Source organism: Macaca mulatta, chromosome 10, assembly GCF_049350105.2.
Source record: "Macaca mulatta isolate MMU2019108-1 chromosome 10, T2T-MMU8v2.0, whole genome shotgun sequence".
In the NCBI taxonomy this organism is placed as follows: Eukaryota; Metazoa; Chordata; class Mammalia; order Primates; family Cercopithecidae; genus Macaca; species Macaca mulatta.
Genome location: NC_133415.1, coordinates 5,809,780 through 5,821,645, shown reverse-complemented (window position 1 = coordinate 5,821,645; position 11,866 = coordinate 5,809,780). Strand labels below are relative to the sequence as shown.

The window sequence follows — 11,866 nt, the reverse complement described above, 5'->3', positions numbered from 1 at the left end:
GTGCTAGCTCAGGTCTCTCTTCCTCTTCTTATAAAGCCACAGACCCACTGCCACGATAACCAATTAATCCATTATTCTGTGAATAGATTAATCCATTCATGAGAACAGCTCTCATGACCCAATCACCTCTTGAAGGCCCTACCTGTCAATACTGCCACATGGGGGATTAAAATCTCAACATGAGTTTTGGAGAGGAGAAACATCAAACCACAGCACCCTCTCTGGCTCTTTCCCTTTTGGGATTTTTCCCATTCTCTTCAGTGTTCATATTTTCATACATTTACTTTTATGCTTCCCCAGGCCAGAAAGAATGCAGAGTTTTGCACATGTGCCCCCAACCACTGCTGTGCACATCCACGTCCCAGGCTAAAAGCTACAGAGATGTGAACCTACTTGTATAGCTCCGCATCTCCCTTCCTCCAAGTGAGCAGGTACTCCTCATCAGAGTCTGCTTCTGTTCACTCTCAAGCCCTTCAGGTGGTTGTTTCTTTGTAGTATATCTAGGTTTTATGACTATTTACTATGAAGCACATTTGTGTGGGGGGTCACCAAGTAGGGTCTTTGTCCATCTTACCCAGAAGTGGAAGCTTGTCATGACCTGCAGAGCACTTTGAACAGCCCTGGCCTAAACCACTGTCTCTGTCTCAATAATGACCCCATTCAGAATGGCATTTGCAAGTTTCTCTTCCATAGTTTTCTTTTTTTTTTTTTTTTTTTGAGACGGAGCTTGCTCTGTTGCCCAGGCTGGGGTGCAGTGGCTGGATCTCAGCTCACTGCAAGCTCCGCCTCCTGGGTTCACGCCATTCTCCTGCCTCAGCCTCTCGAGTAGCTGGGACTACAGGTGCCTGCCACCTCGCCCGGCTAGTTTTTTGTATTTTTTTAATAGAGACGGGGTTTCACCGTGTTCCCCCAGGATGGTCTCGATCTCCTGACCTCGTGATCCGCCCGTCTTGGCCTCCTAAAGTGCTGGGATTACAGGCTTGAGCCACCGCGCCCGGCCTCTTCCATACTTTTCTACCAGATGCTTATAATTGAGGTTCAATACCAGATAATGTCAAAACTAATAGAGGAATTCCCAGTTCAGGCAGAGGGAGCACAGAGTGCCGATAATATCCAAATATTGCTTGGTACTGATTGACTTGACAAAAGCTCACTTCATAAAAAACAGTTCTGGCTTTTACAGACTGTTCTCAATGGATTTCCCTTCTTCCCTGTCAATGGATTTTCTTTCTTTGCTGGCCTTTGACTTTCCGTGATCTTGGCTGCTGGCAAGTGTAAGGCAGAGGAGGTCCTTAGGCAGGAGATAAACCTGGGCCTGTTCCTACAGAGATGGTCTTTTGAGAAGCCTGGGAGCACAAGCTGGGACAGCAGAAGGCAAAAGTCCCAGGTAGTGTTATGATGGTTTGCAGCAGAGCCATGTCATGAATATTTCAATTTTTTATTTTTAACCCTATGAGACATTGTCGCTTTATGATTGTTTTGTACATTGGATGTTCATTTAGATGAAGCTGATGGTAAATACCATTCTCAGTCTTCTTTATTCCTTTCTGTGTCTCTCATCTTCCATCTGGGATTGTTTCTGTCTCTAATTCACACTCTTTTGTATTTCCTTTAGCATGGATCTGTTGGCAGTTATTTTTATTTTTCAGCACATTGAAGATCGCATTCCACTATTTTGATTTCCAGTGTTTCTGTGGAGAATGCAGCTTACCCAATCCTCACTCCTTTAAAAATAAACTGTCTTTTTATTCCCCTGTGGCTTCTTATCAGATTTTGTCTTTGTCTTTTTCCACAACTTCACTGCATGTGAATACATGGTGTGTCTCTATATAGATTTCTTTCCGTGTATTCTGCTTTCTGTTCATTGAGCTTCTTGAATCTGTGGTTTGGAATCTTTCATCAGTTTTGGCAGATTCTCAGCTATTATCCTATGTATTGCCTCTGTCCTGTTTCTCTCTCCTTTTGAGACTCCAGTTACATGTGTTAGACTTTCTCCACTTACTTTCTCCATCTCTTAGCTCTTCTGTATTTTTTGTATTTTAATTTCTTCATTCTGGATAGTTTCTTTCTAAATCTTCTAGTTCATTTATTCTCTCTTTAGGTTCTCTCTAATCTGTTTTAATCACATCAATTGAGTTGTTACTGTGTTATTTCTCATTTCCGTTCCAGAATTTTTATTTATTATATAAATACACTATTTCAATTTTTATAGTTCAATTTCTTGCTTGGACTTTTGAACTATTTCTTTTTTCTTTTTTGAGATGGAGTCTCACTCTGTTGCCCAGGCTGGAGTGCAGTGGCACAGTCTCAGCTCACTGCAACTTCTCCCTCTCGGGTTCAAGTAATTCTCCTGCCTCAGCCTCCTGAGTAGCTGGGATTACAGGTGCATGCCACCACGCCCAGCTCATTTTTCATATTTTTAGTGGAGACGGGGTTTCACCATGTTGGCCAGGCTGGTCTCGAACTCCCGACCTTGTGATCTGCCCGCCTCGGCCCCCCAAAGTGCTGGGATTACAGGCTGACCCACTGAGCCCGGCCAAATTATTTCTCTGAACATAGTAAATCTGTTGTGTCATTGCCATGTTTCATTCCAATAGCTTAAGTTTTTGTGGATCAGTTTCTGTTGTATGTTGCTTCCGCTGGTTCTTATAATATCTGGTTTCCCTGTAGAGTGAGTTATTTTTGTGTTGTTCACTCTATTTGAGAAGTATTTGTAGAAATGACTTGATGCTTAGGATGGCACATTCTTCCAAAGATGCTTTTCATTTGCATCTTTTGCATTCATGTGCCACCATTCTGGGTCTGTCTTAATCCCAAGTCAGATGTTTTGGTTGCATGGATCAACCAGGTGACAAAGAGGTTTTTGAAATATTTCATTTGGGTTTAAAATACAAGTTTTTCTCATTCAGAGGATAACTTTAAATAACTTAGTGTGACATTATCAGAAGTGAAACTTTTTCTATTTTATGAAGCTTCTTGTATAAGGCAGGGATTACATCTTTTCTCCACATTTGGTAGAACTCATATATAAAGCCAGCTGGTTTGAGGCTATATTTTGGTGCTTCATTTTCTGGAATGTACTTCCACCTTTGTTTGTCTAGTGCTCATATAATTATTTAAGATTCAGCTTACATGGTTTCTCTAGTATTTCTTCATCTCTCCAGCTTCCTAGCTCTTTATACATCTTTTTTTCTGACATTATTTACTATGCTATATTATCAGTATATATTTCTGTTTTCCTTTAATAGACTCAGAGGTTATTCATGACTGAGGTATTATATTATTCATCTTCATAAGACTAGGTTCTAATATAGTCTATGATAGATGCTCAAAAACTTCTGGTTAAATTGAAATATGAAAAATAAAATGTAAAATGGATTGGTGACAGTCATGAGGAATAGGTTAATAACTTTACAAATTATAAAAAAATCATTGATCCCTACAAGGCAACTATTACTAACATCAGAATGATCACCTCAAATACCGGAAGTCTATTGTCAGTCACTTATTACCAATTATATCTTGACCCTATCCACAATTTCCTACGTATTTCCTACTGTTTCTCATTTGCGCAACTACCTAACAGCTTTTGATCTCCTTGCCCAATTTCATTCCTCCTACTGTCTCACTTTTACACCATACAGTTCACTGTTAACATGTATTGAACTAAGCTAAATATATAACAGACTCAGGATTGACTATCATCAAATCTTCCCAACAACTTAATTAAGTAGGTGCTATTACTATTCCATTTTACAAATGAAAAAAAAAAGAAGGCTTAAAGAGATGGTTACTTGTCCAAGTTGAGGTGCTAAGAGATAAAAGAGGGATTCACATCACCCAGGTCTGACTCCAGAGCTCATGTTCTCTACCAGAGGTTGGCAAACCTTTTCTAAAAAGAGCCATACAGTTAATATTGTAGGCTTTGGAGGCCGTACAGTCTCTGTAACAACAAGTCAACTCTGCCACTTTAGTGCCAACGTAGCCATAGACAATATGTGAATGAATGACTACGACAGTTTTTAATACAATTTTATTTATGAAAATAGGTGGTGGGAAGAGTTTGGCGCACAGGTGACAATTTGCTAATCCCTGCTCTGAACAAGTACACTACTCTTTTTTTCTCCTTTTTCTCAATCTCCAGAGTTTTCCATTCAACAGATATTGATAGCATTTCTTCTAAGCACAGGGCTGGGATGAAGATAAGAAAATCCTTGCCTTGAGGGACCTCAGATGTGGAAGAGGACGGCATAAACACACATCTATAGCACAGGCTGACTATGGAAAGTCAGTGCCAAAAGAGAGGCACAGGCTGACCAGAGATTCTTCTGATGAACACATGAGATCTTGTGGAGTTGGTGATATATGACAAAAGCTTTCTAGCAAGAGCATCATAGGCAGAGATGCTAAGAAGGAAGTTTCCAAGAGAAGAGCCAGCACAAGCACACATTTTTCTATCCACCTGTCATTTATCTTCTATTCTGTCTGTCTCTCTCTCTTTTTTTTTTTTTTTTTTTTTTTTTTTTTGAGACGGAGTCTCACTCTGTTGCTCAGGCTGGAGTGCAGTGGCGCGATCTCAGTTCACTGCAAGCTCCAGGTTCACATAATTCTCCTGCCTCAGTCTCCCAAGTAGCTGGGACTACAGGCGCCCAACACCACGCCCAGCTAATTTTTTTGTATTTTTAGTAGAATGGGGTTTCACCGTGTTAGCCAGGATGGTCTTGATCTCCTGACCTCATGATCCACCCGCCTTGGCCTCCGAAAGTGCTGAGATTACAGGTGTTAGCCACTGCGCCCGGCCTTATCTTTTATTCTCTTTACCAGTATTCACTTACTTTCTCTCTCTTTTCCTTGCCAAAATCATATACACTTTGGTCCAAATCTGTTTTTGCCTCGCACCTCACCTACTTTCTTGTCTGATTTTCTTTTTTGTCTTCCTTCCTTTTCTTTTCTTTGTATTTACTTCTTTCTTGATTACTGAGTCATTGCTGATTCAATTCTTCTGCAGTGGGCTCAAGATACAAATTTATATCACACATTTCATTTGAAGTTGAATTCACGTACATCAACATGGTGGCATGTTCATCGGGTTCGTCTAAGTCAAACAGCTATACAACATTAAAAATGTCATTTAGCTCTAGTGAAATATTAACTTGGTTCTGTCAATTAAGTCAAGGTTGAAATCCTCTAGTCGATTTTGGGCAGTCAATAACATCCACTGTTTGACCAGTTTAATTTCCTTTCGTTTCTCTTATGCATATTTCTACTTTTTGTCTGTCCTGTTAATCTCTCTTTTACTCTTCTCCCTTACAACTTTTTTCTCCTTTTTCCATCAGCCTCCTTTTCTGTACTTTTTGGATTATTGCACTTCTTCTAGAGGCATGCGATCTCCTTTTTGCTTTCTGCAGATATATATATATCTGTATAAATATATATAATATATATATAATAAAAAATATATATATTTATTTATTTACAGATGGAGTCTTGCTCTGTCACCCAGGCTGGAGTGTAATGGCATGCTCTCAGCTCACTGCAACCTCTGCCTCCCGGGCTCAAGTGATTCTCCTGCCTCAGCCTCCTGAGTAGCTGGGATTACAGGTGACTGCCACCATGCCTGGCTAATTGTTTTCTGTATTTTTAGTAGAGATGGGGGTTTCACCCTGTTGGCCAGGCTGGTCTCGAACTGCTGACCTCAGGTGATCTGCCTGCCTCCGCCTCCCAAAGTGCTGGGATTACAGGCATGAGCAGACGTGAGCCACCGCGCCCAGCCTCTGCTGATATAGTCAAAAAGATTCTTTGTTCATTAATTCAACTTTTATTGAGCAATTACCACATAGTAGGTCTTTTTCTAGGTGCTGGGCTGGAGATACAAAAATAACCAAAAGAGACAAAAATCTCTGCCCTTGTGGAGCTTACATTCTAGTAGTAAGTGAAGTGGATAAGTAACAATAAACCAAACAGAAAAGTAAGTTATATAATATGTCAAGTGTTAAGTGCTACGTGGAAAATTCCTGGGGATCAGGAATTTGGGTAGCCTGTTACAATTTTAAATAGATTGATCAGGAAGGTCATTAAAAGATCATTTGAACAGGTAGTTGAAGGAAATAAGGAAGCAAGTCATGGAGATGTTTGTGAGGAGTTGTTCTATGTAAAACAACAAAAACAACAACAAAACACACAAGCATATACAAAGTCCTAAGGCAGGAGGGTACTTTTCTTGGTGGAGTTGTGGGGTAAAAAAAAAAGGAAAAAATAAACCTTATCTGAGGAATATGAACTCCTTTAAATGATCAGGCCTAGAGAAGCATTGGAATGAAACAGCAAATCATGTCACTCCTCCTTGAGCTAAATACTCACCTCTTTTTAAAAAGAATTATTATTTTTAGAGACAGGGTCTCACTCTATTACCCAGGCTGGAGTGCAGTGGTGTGGTAAGAGCTCACTGAAGCCTTCAACTCCTGGGCTCAATGAATCCTTCCATTTCGGCCTCTGGAGTAGCTGGGACTATTGCCATGCACCACCATGCCTAATTTTAAAAAACTTTTTTCGTAGAAATGGGGTCTTACACTATGTTGTGCAGGCTAGTCTCAAACTCCTGGGCTTCAGCAATCCTCCTGCCTCAGCCACCCAAAGCTCTGAGACTACAGTGCTTTGGCCCAATTACCTCTTGAAGCCACATTCTATTTGGGCTCTAGACTGATGTCAACTAGCCACAAAATGGCATACAACCTATAGTTCAACATTGTACAGCCAATCACTAACCAACATTGTTTCTTAAACCAATGAGAATTCATGACAAGCAACCTTTTAAATCACCGTCTCTCCTGATTCGTCCTGTTTTCTTTAAAAAGTTGAGCTTCTCTTTTGTTCTCCAGGGCACTCCCCGAGGCAACTTGGATGTATGTCCTGGGCTGCAGTGCTCACGTTGGCCCAAATAAACTATTTATATTGATTTTACCTCGGCTTCTTCCTTTTAAGTAGACAGAGGACAATAAGGAGATCAGTATGGCTGAAGCGCAATGGAAGAGGAAGAGGCTAGTAGATGTGATTCGAGCCCGCAAGGGCTGGGGGTGACGGTGAAGGAGCGGGCAGGTCATTTAGGGGCTTTTCTATTGGAAGAACTTGGCTTTTACTCTGAGTGAAATGGAAATCCCTTAAAAGGTTTTGGGCAGAGTTAAATGTTGACATATTTTTTAAAGGATCTAAAACATAGGGAAGCAAGAGCAGAGGCCAAAAGACCAATCAGGAATATATTGCAATATTCCAGGCAAGAAGTATGCATATTATGGGGAATGTTTTTCTGGGAATGTTGTTACATTTGAGGATAAGAAAACTAAAGGTCAGGTTTTTTGTTTTGTTTTGTTTTTGAGATGGAGTTTCTCCCTGTTGCCCAGGCTGGAGTGCAGTAGTATGATCTCAGTTCACTGCAACCTCTGCCTCCCAGGTTCAAGCAATTCCCTTGTCTCAGCCTCCCAAATAGCTGGGACTACAGGTACCCACCACCATGCCCGACTAATTTTTATATTTTTAGTAGAAACGGAGTTTTGCCATGTTGGCCAGACTGGTCTTGAACTCCTGACCTCAAGTGATCTACCCACCTCAGCCTCCCAAAGTGCTGGGATTACAGATGTGAACCACTGCGTCTGGCCTAAAGTTCAGGATTTTGGTGCATAACAAGTACATTCTACCATCCTGTGCTCCTCAAGGGAAAATTAAAGAGATTTTACCCTGCTAGCTTAAGGATTGTTAAACATTTTGCATTGTCTTGAGCATTGCTATTAATAAGTGATCTAATACCTGGCACATAGCACACAGCAATATTCGTGGAATGAATATATACTCAATTACATGGGGTAAACTGAATGACAATATCAAGTAACTTGCTTGTGCGGCAGCATTCATTTCCTTCCTTCCTTTTTTTTTGATACAGGGTATCATTCTGCCACCCAGGCTGGAGCACAGTAGTGTGATCACAGCTCTCACTGCAGCGTCGACCTCCTGGGCTCCAGCAATCCTCCTGCCTTGGCCACCCAAAGTGCTGGGATTACAGGCATGAACCACCATGCGCCTCCGGGATTCACTTCTTCTGCATACTCTGGTGGTATTTATTGTATCTTTACATTTTATTTAGCAAAGAATGTTGAGTACCATATTATAAACACACTCCTACCCTCCAAGCAGAATGTAGAGGGTATGTATTTACATATTTTAAGTGGTCCCATAGCAATTTGTACAGTTACAGTTCACAACTATACTCAGTTATGTTTGCTTCTCTCCTTCTCAATAGTCTGTGAGGTTCCTTCAGGTTTGGAACTATCTTTTATTGATCTTTGTATCTCTAGCACCTAGCACAGGGCTTAGCAACAATTTTTGTTGAAAGAAAGTATATACACTGTAATAAAGGGCAGCGGAAAGAAAATATGTGATCAACACCAGCTAGAGAAGCCTTGTCTGATTCCTGTGAAATATATTCATTTCCCTTAGGAAAAAAACAATTCGTACCCTCTTGCTATGTAACTTAGCTTCTTGACTTAGAAAGGTATTTTAAACCTTTGAGGACCTGGAGCAATGTATTCTCGCCCAAGGCTGAGTGCCTCGTAAGTGGTCTGGTATTGATCAGCAATGATCAGTAAGACTGGGAAGTGAGTTTTCAGGGTCTGAGACTTGCAAGCTGGTGACAGACCGCTCCGGCTTCCAGTGGGCCCGCGCGGGGGAACTGATCAACCCACTTGAGCAGTGGGATCAAGGTCTTCAGCCTTAGCAGGTGGAGCCTCTGTCCGGCCCTCTTCGTTCCCGTGCCCCTCAGACAGCGTCTCCTCCAAAAACGGTCCCCTCCACCCAGAATCTCCTCCCCTGGGGGAGACCCCTCTGTCTGCGGGCCCCCTCCCATAGAAGGGCCCTTCTTCCTCAGCGTGAACCTCTGTCCCCGATACCCGCTCCCAAGACCGAGACCCTATTACGGCTCAACCCCCCACAGGCCACTTACCCCCCGGATCCCCTCCCCTGAGGGAGACCCCTCTGTCCGCGGGCCCCCTCCCATAGGACGCGCCCCTCTTCCTCAGGGTGAACCTCTGTCCCCGATACCCGCTCCCAAGACTGAGACCCTGTTACGGCCCTATCAACACGGGCCCCCTCCCCCCGGCGTCCCCTCCCCCCGGCGTCCCCTCCCCTCGGAGGAGCCCCGTCTGCGATACCTCCCAGTCAATCACCCCAGCATCCCTCTCCGCCCTCACCCAGAACTTCCGCCGCGCCCCCTCCCCTCAGGCGGGACTTCCGCCAGCGCCCCCTCCCCCGCGGCGCCGTCCCCTCCTCCCGCCTGAGGCGAGTCTGGGCTCAGCCTCGAGCTCTCCGGCCGCGGCGCAGCTTCTGGGCAGCGTGGGCTGCAGCGTCGGCGGCGGTTAGGGTTGTGTAGGGCGAGGCCTCTCCCTTCCTCCTCGCTATCTTACTCCTCCCTCCTCGTTGTCCTCCCCCTCCCTCCTCCTCGCCTTCCTCCTCCTCGTCAGGCTCGGCCAAGCTGTGAGCGGCAAGATGGCGGCGCCCAGGCCGCCGCCTGCCAGGCTGTCGGGCATCATGGTGCCGGCACCCATCCAGGACCTGGAGGCCCTGCGCGCGCTCACGGCGCTCTTCAAAGAGCAGCGGAACCGGTAACGGGCCCGGCTGGGGGTCTGCCCCGGGCAGGGGAGGGCGGCCGGGACTCCCGCGGCGGCCCCGGCCTGGGCCCAGGCACCGCCCCCTCCTCGCTGGAGACGCGGAGGGCGAGGCCTGCGCGGGCGGCCAGAGCGCCACCCAGGCCTCCCGACTCCCAGGCACCGCCTCGTGCTCGTGGGTCCCCGCGGGGTCCGGGGCGGGCCCCCGCTCCCCCACCGCAGCCCGTCCGGGTGCGAAGCCGCGACGCCGGGAGCCCTTGCCGCGGCGTGCGGGTACTGTTGACCCAACACACGCTTAGGCCGCCCCTGTCATGTGCGAGGGCTGCGCCAGGCCCTGGCTGCAAGACCCACGCGGCCCCCAGAGTCATAAAGCGTGTATTTTAGCGGGAGAGACGCGAGTTACGGACGCGGGAATTGGGCAGTTGCGGGGATGCCAGTCTCTAAGCATGGAGTGGGACTGGCACTCCTTTCTCCTCGGCGTTAAAGCCCAGGCTGCACCATCCGCCCTGGGAGCTGCGCTCTTTGCAGTGTGCAAGAGCAGGGGCCTGGAGAGACCAGTCCAGTCCTGGTGCCACTGAGGGGCGAGATAGCCAGGCAAAAAGAGAAGGTGCCCAGGAGTCAACAGTTGTGGATTTGGTTCCTGGCCTTGCAAGCTGCGTGTTACTGTGCAGTTTCTCCAAGCCTTAGAATTCTTGTCTAAAAATGGGACTATAATACACAGCTTAGTTGCTGGATTGTACAGAGGAATAAATGAAATAAAGCATGTGAAAATATAAAATGTGCGAAGTCCTCAGTCAAGGCTTGTTTGATCTTGTTCTATCGGGGCCTCAGTTTTCTTGTCTATTTAATGGGAGTAAAGTTGAACAGTACCTCCCTGGTGATAGTGTCATAAGGATTAAATGAGAGATAATGCATATTAAATCCTTAGGACATACCTGTACATAGCACTAAATGTAGCTGATATTATCACTTAACACATTGGTAGTTCCCCATGTATCAGCTATTGTGCTAGGTGATGGGGTGGGAAAATGGAAAGTCCTTGCTCTCTCCTGTACTAGTATGTACAAGATAACAACAGCTGTGGGGGTATGTATGTACAAAGAGCAGAGGGAACATTGAAGAAAGACTTGGGTCGGCCTAGGTGATCGCTATTCCTCTCTTTAAACTAGACACCTGGTCTGAGCACTTCCTTTACCTCAAATGACTTGGGGCAATGTGGAGCTGCTGAAAGAATGCTATTAATAAAAGTCCCTGGTACTGCTCCATGGGCCTTTGGGGGAGATGTATTTATTGATATAATGCTTAGGCATTTCTGTACCATGATGGACCTTGCTTTTAGTTAATAACCCAGTCATCAACCATTTATTGAGCACCTACTATGAAACAGATTTTTTTGTTAGGGGCTGAGAGTACAAAGATGAATGATGTGATTCCTTTTATCAAGCATGTTTGGGAAATTGCTAAATAAACACATTTTAATGGAAATCTATACAAGAGGTGGTGGCACAGGAGAACATGTGGGTCCGTTGGACGATTGGTGAGCCAGGAAAGGCTTTTTTTTTTTTTTTTTGAGACGGAGTCTCACTCTGTCGCCCAGGCTGGAGTGCAGTGGCTCGGTCTTGGCTCACTGCACGCTCTGCTTTCCTGGTTTACACCGTTCTCCTGCCTCAGCCTCCCGAGTAGCTGGGACTACAGGCGCCCGCCCCCAGGCCCGTCTAATTTTTTGTATTTTTTTAGTAGAGACGGGTTTCACCGTGTTAGCCAGGATGGTCTTGATCTCCTGACCTCGTGATCCGCCCGCCTCAGCCTCCCAAAGTGCTGGGATTACAGGCGTGAGCCACCATGCCCGGCTCAGGAAAGGCTTTTTAAGATTATTTCAGGTGCTGGGTTATAGATGAGAGGACTAGAAGGAACAGTGTCTGCAAAGGGGCCATATGTTAATTTTGCAAAACCGATGAGACAAGTAAAGTAACATAGATTAGGTTTCTCGTACAGAGGAGACATTTATTCAAACATCAGTTCCCTTTTTATAACTTGGAGAAAATCCAAGCCCCTGAGCTAGTTTAGAAGGCCTTTCTTGACTCTGTCTCTTGTGAGGGAAGAAGTTACAGAGAACCATTGATGGTTTTTGTCAAGGGAGTGGCATGATAATAATCTGCCTGTTAGATCTTCCTGGCCACCTCCGCCTCCATTGTGGGGAATAAATGAGAGAGGAT

The 11,866-nt window shown here is 45.0% G+C and overlaps 1 protein-coding gene across 1 annotated transcript in view; it reads left to right on the top strand.

The window, feature by feature from the left end:
• Positions 1-405: 405 nt before the first annotated feature.
• ATXN10 (ataxin 10) overlaps positions 406-11,866 on the top strand; it is a gene marked incomplete in the record, with an annotated part of 184,556 nt that continues 173,095 nt past the window's right edge. The window contains 2 exon segments of the mRNA NM_001260745.1: positions 406-421; positions 9,416-9,647. Coding sequence (NP_001247674.1) covers positions 9,532-9,647 — 116 coding nt within the window.